At 45.6% G+C, this 16,957-nt stretch overlaps 1 protein-coding gene across 1 annotated transcript in view; it reads right to left on the bottom strand.

The window, feature by feature from the left end:
* The window catches only part of LOC142565900 (WD repeat-containing protein 11-like), a 293,411-nt gene that overhangs the window by 32,814 nt on the left and 243,640 nt on the right, over positions 1 to 16,957 (bottom strand). The window contains exons 20-21 of the mRNA XM_075676487.1: positions 14,551 to 14,692; positions 10,008 to 10,174 (exon numbers count right to left, since the gene is read on the bottom strand). Coding sequence (XP_075532602.1) covers positions 10,008 to 10,174; positions 14,551 to 14,692 — 309 coding nt within the window. The remainder of the gene's footprint in view (positions 1 to 10,007; positions 10,175 to 14,550; positions 14,693 to 16,957) is intronic.

The following is a 16,957-nucleotide window of genomic DNA, read 5'->3' as shown; positions in this document are numbered from 1 at the left end:
GCACAACTATACAAGGGCTTCTTCCGACCCACTCACCTTTGTTTGAAGTTTGAGATAAGATTTGACTAAAGTGTCGTTGTATGAACATTTCCATAAATGTGCAAGTGCACACCTGCCAAGGTTGAAGACTGGGCGTGTTGGTATAGCATATTAGAGGTTCGATTGTTCAACATTTGGACGATGCACACAGAAGAGCACACACCACAGAGCGCTCTGTGGTGTGTGTCTCTCTTCTGCGTGTGTCGTCCAAATGTTGCGCAATCGAATCTCTCAGAGCACGTCCTCTCTCAACTGTGTGTAGGTGCTAAGTGCACATGATACCAACGTTCCTAGTGTTTTCTGGGGGTGTAGGTTCACATGCAGGCTCATAACAGTCCAGAGGACATTATGATAACACCCAGGGTGCTTTCGTTGGAAATGCCCATTATATGGGTGGACTACATTGTGTGGATTGAGGCACATGCTGTCGCCTTTGTGCAGCATTCGTCTATTCTGCTATTCCTGTGCCTCTTCCTTTTACATCCGTAGCCATGAACGGAGAGATAGCTGGGCTCTCGCTCACCTGTTGTTTAGAAGAACTTCTTACTGGGCCAGTTGGTGCATTGCTTTGAAGAACCAAGTTACACATTCAAAAAAGACCATAGGAAAAGGCGATGGAGACGTCGCCTTTTCTACCAGCCTTTTGTTTGCGCAATGCTTGGATTGAGTGCCACGCACCTACGACGAGCATGTACCTTCCATTGATCCTTTACCAAATGCTAAGCTGAAGAGTGGTGCCTAGTGCACGTGCGTGCTCCTACTAGCTGAGCTGCACTCATTGGAGGCTGAAGTTGATGGAGATTGCACTACGCTCTTGCGAGCAGGCCAAGTGGTCATTATGAGAGTACGCAGCATAGGCGCGGGGACACATCTCACATCTCACTCAGTGTCACGTCACAGGGAACCATCCCCCTGCAGCGACTTGTTAGCAGCGCTTTTTCTGCATTTTTCCCCTTGGCATGGCAGCAGAGTAACAGGCTCTTAGAACCGACTAGCGTGTGCTGACTAGTGCTGACCGAGAACGCCGACCATTAGCGTCTGCACGTAGCAGAGTCAGTGGGCATTAAAGGGCCCCCCGCCCAGACGGAATGGTGAAATGCACTCGTCGATGAAATGGAGACTGTGCTGTCTTGGTTACATGCAGATCTGCAGGGAGCTCCGTGCGAGGCGTCTCGAGGTAGGCCGGTTTGAGGCGGTCTAATGAAATTACCTCTTTGCGACCATTCAATAGGATGGTGGCGGACTTCGGCGTCTTCTGGAGGACACGGTATGGCCCATCGTAGGAGGGTGTAAGAGGTGCCTTTAAAGCGTCTTGTCTGAAAAAAAAACGTAGGTCGAAGATGCAAGGTCCAGATGCACTAAGGTGCTATGGTCCAAAGATCGAAGAAGGTGGCTGATTTAAATTGCAGGGCCTCGTCACCTCAGAATGTCTTCAAGGATTTGAGCGTACGGGCATTGTGGAATCAGTGTGCAGATGCCAGTGGAAGCGACAACTGACAGAACTCCATAGATGGAGAATCGAGTCTTGCTGTCAATCAGGCGATGGCGGCACATGCTGATGTCGAGGTTGAAATGGGTCAGGAAGTCAGAGCTGAGGATAGGCTGACAGACGTTGGCTATGATTAAGACCCACCGGAATTTGTGTGCTGCAGGCCAAGGTCGAGAGTGAAGGACTGTAGACTATACGTGGCGATGGAGGTTACAAGCACAGTCACGCTTGGAGGACGGCAGTGTGCTGACCTCGGCACCCATGTCTGCAAGGAAGCGCAGGCCCGAAATGCGATTCAAGAGGATGAAAAGGTAGCTGGGTTGTAAGGCAAGGTCACATGCCGCCGTCAGTGATCTCGCATTGCATTTCCTGACCACTGGCATGGTGCTGGAAAGTGCGATGGTACGAGCAAATAGGTGAGCTTCGAGGATTGTGCGAGCAGGGACTGCTCAGGGAAGAGGGACGGCGGCCGGGACGTGAGCAGGAGTCGTGCTGGTCATGAGAGGACATACGAAGGGCATTAATAGAGACGGCGAGCTGGTTGATTTGGGACTCTAAGCGAGCCATTATAGAGGATTCAGGTATTGAAGAGAGGGCAGCGGTAGAAGGAGAAGTTGCGCTGTGGATTCGATCAGCGAGCTGGACAAGGCGGTCGAGGGTCGAGTCACCTGCAGCGGCCAAGAGAAGGTAGGTGGACTGTGTCAAGTGCTGCAGGAAGAGCTCCTTCAACAGTGCACTGTTTGTGTCCGCGTTGCTAGAGCCCAGGAGCCATAACATGCTGTTGAGCAGTTTGGAAGTGCGGCGATCTCCAAGCACCTCGGAGGTGAGCAGGTTCTGGTAACGCGTGCTTTCAGACGCCGTGGTGCAGTCCAAAATACTCTGCTTCAGTTGGTGGTATGGGGCGTCCCCTAACGGGGCAGCGATGACATCCACCACCTCGTGAGCAACCTCAGGAAACAGGTTGGCAAGTAAGTGGTGATACCGAAAAGGCTCCGAGGTGATGTGGTGTAGATCGAAGGAGGCTTAAAGCTCGGTAAACCAAACCTGTGGGTCCTTGCGCCAGAACGTGGGCACGTAAAGCCGTGGAGCTGTGATGTCCTGTGGGCGCGAGGTAGCGTCAGGCCGAAGGTTGCCTGAGGGCAGTAGGTTGCTGGAGTTGGTCACATTGATACATGCATACTGCATGTTTCTTGTGGCCAATGCATGTGAGCGCCCTAACAAAGACTATGAACGCTCTCTAACTCTGGAGCTGTCGGCTGAACTGGCTAGCGCTGCATTATCCTTTGTAAATACACTTTGTAAATAGTCTCCAGTTCTTATTCCTTCGTTCGAGTAGCATTTTGGTAAAGGGTGCCGTTCCCCGTCCTTGCCACGGAGCTCCACAGCGGCCGCACTGTCCTGCCTCGTCTGCAACCTCACCAACCACGTACGTTACGGTTACCAACCCCCCCCCTATCCTGGCATATTTTCCGGCCAAGATAATGTCGACGTTGAGGGCTGGCTCACCCTGTATGAGCGTGTTAGCCAAAACAAGAGCTGGGACCCTACCATTATGCTCGTGAATGTCCTATTCTACTTGGACGGAACTCCTCGTGTCCGGTTCCGGACACGCGAGGACGAGATCTCTAGCTGGGATGCTTTCAAAGAGAAGCTCAGCAACCTCTTTGCAAATCCCACCAGTCGGCAGCTGGCTGCTAGAAAAGAGCTTGCTACCCGAGTTCAGTCTTCTACTGAATCATATGTCTCGTACATACAAGACGTGCTAGCTCTTTGCCGGAAAGTCGACGACAAAATGGCCAAGGTTGATAAAGTCGGCCATGTACTTAAGGGGATCGCAGAAGACACATTCAACTTGTTGGTCTTCAATAATATGTCCACCATCGACGTCATTGTCAAACAAAGCAGCCGCTTTGAGCTCGCCAAAAGCAGCCGCATCATTCCGCATTTCTCCCGGCTCCCTAACACGGCTGCGACGTTGTCTTGAATCGACCTTACCGCTTCACCACTCTTAAATGAGTGCATCACCCGTATTGTTCACTGTGAGCTCATGGCTACAAGTCCTGCGCCATTCCATCCACGCCCACTTTACCCAACCATTGACCAACCAGCCTCAGCGATCTCTCTCATTCAGGCAGTTGTGTGGCAAGAATTTGCCAACCTCGGTTTTCCTGCTGCCTGCTCAGTCTCCCGACCTGACGCCCAACCGGTGCCGAAACCTACGCCTCACAGCAGTCGGTATTCCCCTCTCAGATACCGCAACCCTACCGAGTGGAGAACTCCGGACGACAAGCCCATTTGCTTCCGTTGCCTCCACATTGGCCACGTCACTCGCCACTGCCGCACCTCATGGACATCGCCGTATTTGAGGTCCTTTTCCCGATCTCCTCGCCCATATGCCGACCTGTGCCATTACTCGCCTCACCGTATGCCTCAGGCGTATCCGTCGATGACAGCCGTCGTGCTCACTCGCCGCCCCCTCAGCACTGCAAGTCCCCGTCGCCCCAGCCATGCTGCTATTCATCGCCGACCAATCAATCATGGACCCTCCCAGACGGAAAACTAGATCGTGCAGCTCCTGGGGGAAGTGCTCCATTATCTTTGTCACGTAGAAATCCTCCATTGATGCTCCCAAGGAACCATAACTCACTTGATGTTCACGTCGATGGTGTCCCTTTGACGGCATTAATAGATACTGGAGCCCAGGCCATCGTCGACTGAGGAAGGTTCTCACGCCTCCTACTACTCGAGCCGTTCGTGTGGCCGATGGTAGCACTGTTGGTGTCACTGGAATGTGTACTTCCCGTATCAGTATCGCCGACTGCCACGTTCCTGTTCTCTTTACTTTACAGTGCTTATCAATTGTCCCCATGACCTAATCCTTGGACTCGACTTTTTTAGGGCGCATTCAGCTTTGATTGACTGTTCTGCCGATACCCTTTGCGCAGAACTTCCTCTACTCGTGCATATTCGTGCCGAACTGCCGAACAACTTTAGTACGACCGCCTTCGTCCATCTCCCGCCTAAAGCCTTGACTTTCGTCGATTTGCTATCAATCATCTTTTCCTTTGCCCGATGGCGATTACATCGCCACACCTGTTCCTGATGTCCTTTTAATGCGCAATATCACTGTGTCCCACTCCATTGCCACCGTCACTAATAACTGTAGATGCGTCCCTGTCGTCAATTTTGGCCTGACAAAGGAAGTTCGACCCCAAGGCATATTGGTTGCAATGCTGTGTGATATAGGAGATGACCACATCACGATGTTTTCAGTTGACGTCTGCTCAGGTTCTTCACCATGTCCACGGGATACTATTTGCCCCGACGCAACATTTCGTCCTATAATTGCTGCGGACCTATTGCCTGAACAAGCAGCAGCTCTGTGCCGCCTTTTGGGTTCCTACCACGACATCTTCGACCGCAACAATCGCCAACTGCGCCAGACTTCAATTGTTAAGGATCACATAAATACTAGTGATGCCAATCCTACTCATCGCCGGCCATATCGAGTTTCTGTTTAAGAGCATAAGGTTATTCAAGATGAAGTGAACAAGATGCTTGCCAAAGGTATTGTTGAACCTTCGCTGAGCCCTTGGGCGTTGCCCGTGGTACTTGTTAACCCTTTGAGGGTCGAATTATTTTGAAAAAAACTTTCCCAGGTGGTCAAATTACTTTATTGCGGATCTTGAATGTACAAAATGTATAAAGTCGGGAATAAATACTAAAAAATAATTAGGAACAGTATTTTGGTGTCGGCATCACTCAGAACTGCAAAATGGTCAATAGTACTTCCGAGCGTGGTACTCCTTGAAACACGGGTCTACGCACAGTGCCTTATCGCAGTCTGCACACCTAAAATGCGTGTCGGTTCTCTTGGAGCAAGGAGTTGTGTTGGCGCACACATGACATCTCTGCGTGCGGCTGCCTTGGGCAGAGGTCTGATGCACCCTCTCGCGTAAGCGCGTTGCCGCGGAGAGTGAGAATACCTTGTGAGCCGTGGTGATAAACAAGCTAAGAGCAGTGCCAATCAAGATAGAAATCAACTTCTGCCGCCCCTGCGAGAGCGTGCCGACAAAGAGAAAAACGACGTTTCGCGCGCCTCCGTTGCGATCACGCGGCGGAACCGAAAGCGCGTTGCCACTGAGAGCGAGAATACCTCACGATCGCGAACGTCGCTGATAAACAAGCTAAGAGCAGCGCCAATCAAGATAGAAATTAACTTCCACCGCCCTGCAAGAGAGTGCCGACAAAGAAAATGACGTTTCGCGCGCCTCCGTTGCGATCACGCGGCGAAACCGAAACCGCCAAAGGGGCGTTGCCGCAGTCTGAGCGATGTGCTGAAGCTAGCAATCAGTTCTGTTTATCTCCCCAAGAAGGTAGCGCAAATTTCAAACGCTTCTTGTAAGTGCTAAGAGGTGGCAGCACCTCTCGGTGAACCCGCATCGTCATTATGGCGTGAAATTTCAAACGGAGGGTCGGAACCGTACCCGTACGGCTAAGACCTTGCGGGACAGAAAACCGCCGCCATACATGTACGGCGAAAACCTTCAAAGGGTTAAGAAGAAAGATGGTACATGGCGTTTCTGTGTTGATTATTGTCATCTAAACTGCATTACCAAGAAGGATGTCTACCCCTTGCCTCGCATTGATGACGCACTCGATTGTCTCCACGGTGCCAAATACTTTTCATCAATAGACCTTCGGTCTGGTTATTGGCAAATTTCTGTGGATGAAAAGGACCAAGAGAAGACAGCGTTCGTCACCCCTGATGGTCTATATCAATTCAAAGTTATGCCATTCGGTCTATGCAATGCCCCAGCAACGTTCGAACGTGTGATGGACTCTCTGCTACAAGGGTTCAAATGGTCAATATGCCTCTGCTACCTAGACGACGTTCTCATATTTTCACCCACATTTGAGACACACCTTGAGCGCTTACCAGCTGTTCTTCAAGTCTTCCGCGAGGCTGGGCTGCAACTAAATTCATCGAAGTGTCACTTCGGTCGTCGGCAGATTACAGTGCTGGGCCACCTCGTCGACGCTTCCAGTATTCAACCAGACCCGGAGAAAATTTGTGCTATCACGTCTTTTCCTGTACTTCAGTCTGTCAAAGACGTCCGAAGTTTTGTAGGACAGTAAAACACATCGTGGGGCTAGTTGGTGCATAGCTTTCAATAAATGAAGTGCCAATAGTGACGGCACACTAGGAAAGAACAAAGACGGGACAAGGCGCTTTGTCCAGAGCGCCTTGTCCTGTCTTGGTTTTTTCTTGGGTGCCGTCACTATTAGCACTTCATTTATTTTGTACGTTCCTACTTCCAACACTTCGTTAACGACTTCTTGTAGCGATTGCCCGAACGCTTACTGATCTTCTGAAGAAGGACGTGCCGTTTACGTGGGGCCCTGCTCAAACTGCCACGCTTGCCCAGCTCACCAAAATTCTCACCACACCACCTATACTGGCCCACTTTGACCCGTCCTCTCCTACAGAGACATGTACCGATACCAGTGGTCACGGCATACGGAGCCGTCTTAGCCCAGCACTAACAGGGTCAAGATTGTGTTATCGCCTACACTAGCTGCCTCCTCATAGGAGCGGAGCGCAACTATTTGAATACAGATCGTGAATGCCTGGCTCTCGTCTGGGCGGTTTCCAAATTCTGCTCGTACTTGTATGGCATGCACTTCTCTGTAATCACTGACCACCACGCGCTCTGCCGGCTTTCCTCACTCAAGGATCCTACCGGCCGGTTTGGTCGCTGGGCTCTGTGGCTGCAAGAATATTCCTATACAGTAGTGCACAAGTCGGGCCGATCATATCAAGGTGCAGACTGTTTGTCTCGCTATCCAGTGGACGAACCACCTGCCGACCCTGACCCCAATGCCGACCCTTGCGTTTTCTCCATTTCTCAGCTGCTACACGTTGCCGACGAGCAACGCCGCGATGCCGCCTTGCGCGCCATCATTGATGGCTTGGAATCTTCATATTGTGATTCGTCCCTTCACCTGTTTGTTCTTTGGGATGGTGTATTATGTTGCCACAATGTACGCCCCGACGGTCCTGCCCTTCTCCTCGTCATTCCTAAGCACCTCCGGTCAGCTGTTCTCCAAGAACTTCACGATTTACCAACGGTAGTTCACCTTGGCGTCTCCCATACCTACGGCCGGATTCACCGATACTTCTTTTGGCCAGGCCTTGCCCGCTCCGACAATACGTTGCGGCGTGTGAGAAATGCCAGCGCCGAAAAACACCATCGACGCTCCCTGCTGGGTGCCTTCAAACGCTCAGCATTCCTTTGGAGCCGTTCTTTCGCGTTGGCTTGGACCTACTTGGCCCTTTCCCTCTATCCACATCTGGCCACAAGTGGGTCGCTGTGGTGACAGATTACACCACACACTACGCCATCACCAGAGCACTTCCAACAAGCTGTACCACAGATGTCGCCGATTTTCTTTTACGAGACGTGATTCTGCAGCATGGCACTCCACACCAATTGCTCACTGACCGTGGTCGGACGTTTCTTTCTCATCACCGACATCCTGCAGTTCTGCTCAACCAAGCACAAGCTGACTACATCTTACCATCCACAGACTAATGGTCTCACGGAGCGTCTGAATCGTACCCTAACAGACATGCTTGCAAAGTATGTCTCATCTGACTATACTAATTTGGACCCTGCCCTACCTTATGTCACTTTTGCGTATAATTCTTCGCATCACGACACTGCTGGTTATTCCCCGTTCTTTCTGTTGTTCTGCCAAGAACTTACATTGCCACTGGACGCATCCCTCCTATCTGCCACAGCAGAGACCAGCGAGTATGCACTTGATGCCATCACCAAGGCAGCCCAAGCGCCCGAAATGGCCCACGCTCGCTTCCTGACCTCGCAAGAGAAGCAACGGCATTTGTACGATCGCCAACACAGAGACGTCCACTTTTCGCCTGGATCTCTGGTACTCCTGTGGTCCCTGACTCGTCACATTGGCCTGTCAGAAAAACTCCTGTCTCGGTACACAGGCCCATATCGAGTGCTGCGTGCCATGACCCCAGTTACGTAAGAAATCGCCCCACTCAGTACCAGTGCCTCATCTGCCCTGAATTCCACTGATGTTGTGCATGTCACACGCCTGAAACCATATTACACTCCTGTTATCACCGATATTTAGATGCACCAGGATGGTGTTTCCGCTGCTGGGGATAATGATACATGCATATTGCCTGTTTCTTGTGGCCGATGCACGCGGGTGCCCCGATGAAGACGACGAACGCTCGCTGGCTCTCGAGCTGTCGGCTGAACTGGCTAGCGCTGCATTATCCTTTGTAAGTACACTTTGTAAATAGTCTCCAGTTCTTATTCCTTCGTTTGCGTAGCAATATCATAGTCCGGAGTCACCAAATGCCGCAAACCAAAAGGTTGCAGCGAAGTGCCAGACAAGAGTAGCATAGCAGGCCTATGGACTAGTGCCTGCTCGCGGCGCAAGCACCAACTTTATTTTTGTCATTGTTCGCAGTGCTGACCGACAGCACCGACCTTTAGCGCCTGCGCGTAGGGGCGTCGGTGGGCGCTACAACCTCTTTGCCTCTCAGCTTCTCACACTGCCCTGGGACTGGGAGTTTGTGTAGTGTTGGGGGCTGCCAGAGGCAAATAAACCTGATTTAGTGTTGAACATCTTGAAGGGGCAGCGAAATACGACTAAGACAGAAAGCACGAAAGACACAGGACCGCGCTGAACTTGCAACTGACTTTATTATAAAGCACACACATACTTAAGTACTACTACCTATACCCTTCGATGGGAGAGCACGTGGATATAGGTGGTAGTACTTAAGTATGTGTGTGCTTTCTAATAAAGTTAGTTGTGAGTTCAGCGCTGTCCTGTGTCTTTCCTGTTTATTGTCTTAGTCATATTTTCGCTGCCCCTTCCAATGTTCAAACAGTACCAACTCGCCAAAATGTCACTGCTTCTACCGAATTAGTGTGTTTCTTGTGGCTCAGCGCTTGTGTCACTTGATCTAGCACACATGCACAATGGCATGCCAGATTAAGCTAGGCAACGGCTGACACGGCCTTGCGGCTCAGTAAGCCTGAACTGGCAGTGGTTGATACTCCTGTGAGATACCAGACACCCCAACATATAAAACCCTACCTCAGGTGATGATCAGCAACTTATTTACATGGAACTGCATACTTGCTTTACATAATCACTGCTTCCTACATTGGGCAAAACTGAATGTACTTATATTTCCATTTCATTACATTTATTTTCATCCTTTCCGTGTCCTGCTTCTATCTCTTTTCTAGCTTTTTCTTGTTTCCCACTGCTATTCATTTTCTTCTTCAACCTCATCTCCTTTCTTTTCAGCCAGCTTTTATTCTTTCTGCTAGTTCCCTCTATTATGCGTCCCAGCTTTGTCGCTGCTCCACCAGTACATCAAGCTAGGTGTGCCACCTGAGTAAGCAGCAGAAATGATACTTACCGCAGTGAATCACTGTAGAAGTGCTCATTAGCCGGCTCAGTTTCAAGCAGCAGCTGTACTGCCTGGTCAGCCTGACCCAGCAGGAGCAAACGGCATACGCATCGCTGCGTGTGGCTGTGCCCCATGCGTTGTCGCTCATGAAAAAGCAGCCGCTTGAGCTGTAAGGTCTGCACAGAATGTGGTATCCAAACCTTAGTTTCTTAGACACCACAGAACAACAAGCCAGGCTACATGGGAAAATTGCTGTCTGGAAAAGAATTTTATTATCTACTTATTCGATTTAAAAATGAAAGAAAGCCCAACTTTCTTTTTACAACTTCCTATACGTTGAAACTACAGCATTGATGACATTATGTTATGTCGCATATATTACAGTGTTTTCACATATTTGGTCCTTTCTATAGTACTAGTGAAGCATACAAAAGCTGTCACATTTGATTTTATTTGTAAATGCAACACAATTGTTTTTTATAGTCAAGAATTGACTAGCCTTATGTAATCCCTCTTATGCTCTGTGACATCAGTATTAACAATTTATCAGGATAAACCTTTCTTAGAATACAGCCTTCATAACAAGTTTTGGTTCTCTCATAATACAACATTTAAGAGAGAGAGAGAGAGAGAGAGAGAGAGAGAGAGAGAGAGAGAGAGAGAGAGAGAGACCATTATATTAATGAAGGGGAGACGCTCCTCGAAACAACATCTTTTTAATTAAATATTTGTACTAGAGATTTGAAAATCCACGCACTTATAGAGCATTATAAGCAGATTTCAAATATGTGATTCGTTTCTATGTAGCCGCTATAATCCTTGAGTTATGTCTTACACAATGGAAAAATAAAGTGATTTCGTGGGCATTTTATTGTGCAATAAATTTTAACAAAAAGCTTTGTTCTGTAGCTTATTTAGCTCTTTGTAGACTGCTAAGTGGCAATATCTATTCAAACAGCATCTACAATTACTGCAGCTATGAAAAAACATGAGGACACTTCAACAAATTTTTTTTCACACTCACATGAAAATAACCTTGTACATTTAGAATTGTCTTAATACTAATTAAATTTGGCATACATACTCTTGAAGATTGTACAGTGCTGATACCTACTTGAAATTGCAATATCTCCCAGCAGTAGTAGCAAAAGTACAAGGTTATATTTCTGGGAATCGAGGAAAAAAATTTTTTGAAATGCTCTAATCTTTTTGCCTAGTTCCAGTAATTGTACATGCTGTTTGGCTAGATATCGGCACTTTGTGATCTACAAAGAGCCAAACAAGCTACAGCACAATGCTTTTTCTAAAATTTAGTACATAAAGAAGTGCCCACAGAGATGACTATATTTTTGCCATTGTGCCCATCACATAACTCAAACACTATAACAGCCACACAATAAAGTAATGACATATTTGAAATCTACATAGAAAACTTATAATTGGCTGAATTTTGAAACCTCTAGTGCAAATAATTTAAAAAAGTTGTTTCGAGAAACATCTCTGCTTAAAAAGGGACAATGACTTGGCCTGTGCAGGGAGGGAGGACGTCAGGGGCTAATTACATTTCACTATGGAGGCCTCAGATGTGAAGCTCCACGGTAAATGAGGAAAACAAAAACATGTGATTGAAACTGGTGCATAATGAGCAGAGACCCACGCTCAAGTATTCATGTTTTATATAATTGTACACATTAGCCTAAGTCCTTAGGTTTTATTAACACATTTTTCTATAATAATGTACAGCAAGACCACCATCTTATGTGCTGTTCATTTACCAATTAACCCACTGTGACAGGCAGAAAATTAGTCGCCAGGCCCAATGGGTTTTGGCTCTTCCAAAATAACTTCACAGCATTTCCATGCATGCGACAGCACAGCAGTGCCACCCTTGAAGCAAGAAGCTTTGTGGTTATTTTTTAACACAATAATCTTGGGCCAGAGGATGCACATGTAGACAATGTTTGACATCACCAAGCAGCATCTCCTTTGAGCACATCGATTGTACTTGTAATACCTCCAGTTTTAGCTTGGCCCACCGAATAAGCCAGAACCCATGTCAAAAGCAGCCAGTAGATGTGGTACAATTTTGTAAATGTAAAAAGTCAAAATGATCTACAACAAGTTTACTATTTTATTGCAGCTATGTCGCACTATTAAAAAGTTAATTGGTGCATTTTTGTTAACTAGTTTTCTCATAATGAATTTCTTGGCTTTTAAAGTGTCTCGCACTGTGGCTCAAGTTATCTCAAAAGAATCACACAAATATCTACTCTGCCCATTTCTTTTTTAACTTTTTCAAACACCTCTTGGTCCCACCCTGCACACTCAGCGGGATTTTTTTGGTATCATGATGTTGTCCATAAATTGTACTAAAATACCCTAACTTATGCTCCTTTAAAATGAAGTATTTATTTTTGCAAAAAAGAAAGAAGAAATCCACTGCATGATTGCATGATGAGTGAGATGTGCGATTTTGTAAAATGAGCAATTGCATTTGAGCAGTACAACAACTGCAAGTTTCTGCTGACAGCTTTCTGACATCAGTTCAGCATCAGTTTGTATTCACAATCACTGAAACGGACAAGCAAAAAAAGAAGCAGCACAAGCATGATGATGAGTATGATGAGGCAAACACTTGGCAGCACTACAGCAAAGCCATGAGAGCAAATAATCACCATTCAGGCCTTCTGTGAAAAATGAAAGTGCTAAAATGGTGGCCAGAGTCTCTGGCTGTACATTATATCCTCAGAGTGAGAAGAAAGGTGGTAAACCGAGGTGCCCGATATTTATTAATTATGCCATGAGGAGCCAACAAACAAAGACACCAAAAACTACATAGGGTGAATTACTTGTACTTACTAATTGAATTAAAGAAATGATAAATTGATGGCAATGAAAGTGGATGAAAAAATAACTTGCCACAGGTAGGGAATGATCCCACGTCTTCGAATTACGCGAAGCACGTATAATGTGAAGACATGGGATCATTCCCCATCTGCGGCAAGTTGTTTTTTCATCCACTTTCATTGCCATTAATTTATCATTTCTTTAATTCAATTAGTAAGCACAAGTAATTTCCCCTATGTTGTCCTTGGTGTCTTTGTTGGCTTCTCATGATATTCTCACAGTGTCATGATTGATTGGCCCTCTACACATGACTCCTTCCTGATGCTGCATGGCAATGATGCATTGTGTCCTGTCTCCTTTTGTTGAATGTAAAGTTTTTGAGGTGTGGCTGTATGTCAGGCTAAAGTGAACTATCTAAGGCAAGACAAACTTGTAGCATTCACATTTACGATGCAGCAACAAATACATAGTAGTGGTCTTAGCTGTCCTTCCTAAAAATTTCAGTTCAAGTTTGTTTCTAAATTCTTGGAAAGAACAGCTCGAGTTTGGTTTGAGCTCAGCGAAAACAATCCAGTTGCAGTTTTTGATTCAGTTCTGCTTCACTGCAAGACCTTTTGGACAAACTAGAAAACTGCAATAGCAGCTACAAAGTTTCAGCTTTTCTATTGCAATAGGTTTGAGCATTCTATCTTCAGTGAGAAGCTAGCCTGTGTCGTCAATGAATGCCTGCAGGTGCAAAAAAGAAAAAAAAATGCTACATTGTGACTAGATGACGGTTACTATACAAAGCAAGCCTTGTAAAAGAAACCTGTGCATCAGTGGAAGTATCATTAACGATGAATGCAATGGTAAAAGCCAGCATAGCAATGTATATCATCTTGTCCATTTTTTTGTCTATGTTCTGTGTGAATGCCTCATATCACCCAAATAAGCTGCAAAGGAGTTCACTGGGTCCTGATCGTTTGGGGCTATTTCATAGAAGTTATCCTTAAAAGTTACAAGCTCTTCTTGTTTCCACAAATGAAACTGCAACTTTTGCAGATTTCATGCAAAATGCAAACTAGAGCAACAAATTTCTTTGCTAAATAATGTTGAAGCTTAACACTTTTCTTGGTACATCAGATCATCTACATTCAGATAACTTGGAAACTTTTTTTCTCAGTCCTGTGAAATCCAAGTGAAAGAGCTTTTACTGGATAAGTGACTGCTTATCACATGCCCATCCCTAATGGTGCCCCATGCCCTTTTATTCTTCGTGCTATACAATGATTAAGATAAACCATCCACACAATCCAAGACCCTTATTGGCAACCTATATTGAGACCTGTCTACATGCTTTTCAAGCATGGTTAACAGCTACCATATGTGAGACGATTTAAGTGAGTGGTGCTAGGGGCCTAGTCAGGCGACTTGCTGCTGCCTTTTGCCTTGGTGCCATGACAATGATGCATTGTCAAATAAATAAAGAAATAAAAGAAAAAGTTTGTCAACAGGTGGAAGTGTTTCCGATAGCTGTCTGCATTAAAGTGGCAATTTATTTGCAGGCAAACCTCCATGATCCTGAGGTAGATTATTGTCCTGCCATCTGAAAAATTGGCTTGCCATCTCTCTGTGCAATCTGCAACTTTGTACACTGCACATGAGCCTGTGTGTAAGTTGTGAGATACCATGAAAAATGATGTAGTGACCAGACAGCTCAACTTGCCTTATACTCAGCATCAGGGCACAGCATATCGTAGCAAAGTGGCAATGACGTGTCAGCACTCGTGCTGAGATTTCGCTGCTTTTTAGTGAGGTAGTACTGAGTCACACTCCAGAAGTAGAATCCTTCTTCATCTCCAAACCAGCTATACAGAAGGCATGCAAAAAGACCAAGACTTTATTTTAGCAATGCAGAACTTGAGGTCAGTGGGTGCTCCGTGTCAGCGAGGAGTGTAGAGTGACCAGAAATAACCGAAAAGAACCAGAGATAACATGGTGCTAGCTCTTGTTCTTTGTCTCTGGTCACATTAGACTTTTTTCTAACTTACCTTAGATGTAAAACCAAAAAAGAGAGCTCTTTTAGCATAAGAACTACAAGCACAGGCTCCTGACAAGTTGTACTTTTGTGACAACACAGACGACTGTTGCTTCAACCCCATTTTTCATCCATTGCAATCCAAGTGAGCACTTAGTTGCATTCAACACACTTGCTTTTTGGAGCTTTCCATTTAACAATGTTACATGCAATATTCTGACATGTAAGCATTATTTTAGACAGCACATAAAATAACCGATTGACAAAACATCTATCCAGCCCTTCTTGAGCAGCAGAAAGTACTGCCAAAAACCAGTAAAGGGTCAGTTGGAAAGTGTAAGTGATCACTGCAATAATTACAAATCATTTTGAGGGGGTATTTGCATTTATTGAAAGAAGTAAGAGATGCTGCAGGGCAGCAAACTGAAACATCAGCTTTGCTCATGGTTATAGTATGTCGTGGCATGCTAACTTGCGAAACCTTGCAACTTTGTGATGATGACCATTACAAATCCTGTGCTTCTTTGAGCAGTTCAGTATAACAAGCGTGTGACAATAAAAGAAACAGGCTTTTAAGAATTACGGCTTCAAATAACAAAAAGAGAATGTGTAAAACTGTTCAAAACGTGTAAAACTGTTCATGGTGTCAGTCAGGTGCCTACTGGTGCTCAAATTCCCTCATTCATAAGGAAGCCATCAAGAAACATATGTATCCATGCACATGCAAAATTTTTCTATCACTATTGATAGCTAGTTAGATGCATGTTCTTTGACTGCAGACTGCAGTGTTGTCTGTGACCACAACACTAACCAATTAGTTTGACCTCAGCCTAACTGATGATGCACTGGTACCATGTGTAGCAGTATGAAGGTTGGGAGGCACAGTGACACTATCACAAATGGCAAATTATAACAATGTAGAGTGGAGTTGGTGAGCATGCATGCAGAGTCTCAATATACGTGGAGCAGCAAAAGAAAGATTGCAGCACTTAGCATCCAGCATGCAACTCACTATTCATGCAGTTAGCAAATAAAATATTGTGGACATAATTTACTTGTGACAAAATGAGCCTTGTTCTGACAGCCCTTTCTCTATTTCTGCCCAACAAATTTCACATTCTATAGCAATAGCCATGGATTGTACTAGCAAAATTTCAAACAGAAACAAAAGTTTGAAACCTGAGCTACAGATCCTGATATATACTATGCCAATTTGCTGCTACTACCACTTTCATGGCAGAAAGCAATACACATACTGACTATGAAGATAAGCTCTGTACCTTCATATCAAAAACTTCATATTACAAAAGTGTCTCCAGCACAAAAACACTAAACTTATTATTTTCAACTGCATCTTGTGTCTTCAACAGCGCATAAAACTACAGATTGTATTCACAGTAATCTTCTGCTCCTCAAGTGCATGCAGCTTGTGCTGAAGCGAGGAGCAGACAGTATCGAATATACATGTACCCTTAAGATACTCTGTCAATATCCTGTATCTGTATCATGATACATTCAGCAAGACATGTATCAGTATCTGTATTTTTGATACATTATATGAAGCATTATGTATCTTAAGATACGAGATACACCTGCACCAATGTCAAAATCCACGAACATGTCTTGTGTCACAGCCGGCAGTTGAAGTTTAAACATCACAGTCATGCTAACTCATTTTTCTATAGTATAGTATAACCAATCACGATTAAGAAAGTCGAAATCTGTGGCACTAATATTATTAATAAATAATGTTTTACAAATTCACTTTTAAGTTATAATTCTTAGTTGCTATGCACCAACCATTGAATGGAAGTCAAGCCAGTCACCATAGCATAACGTTTTGCTAGAAAGTGTGCTTAAAAACAGTTTTGAGAAGTACATTCCGAATAAAAGTCGTCAAAAGCACTGTTGCTCCAGCTAACAGCTTTACATATTAGCATTTTGCACAATGCAGAAACACATATCGCCTTAGACTTGGAGTACTTACACTTTACGAACACTAATGAACTCACTGCTAAACACCCACATAGATGCTCCCTAATGAAATTTGAAGCAGTAAAAGTTGGAGCTAACAAAGAGAGCTATATTCAGACCC

This window comes from Dermacentor variabilis, unplaced genomic scaffold (genome assembly GCF_050947875.1).
Source record: "Dermacentor variabilis isolate Ectoservices unplaced genomic scaffold, ASM5094787v1 scaffold_12, whole genome shotgun sequence".
NCBI classification, from domain to species: domain Eukaryota; kingdom Metazoa; phylum Arthropoda; class Arachnida; order Ixodida; family Ixodidae; genus Dermacentor; species Dermacentor variabilis.
Note: the sequence above shows the minus strand (reverse complement) of the source record. Positions and strands in the feature narration are given on the sequence as shown.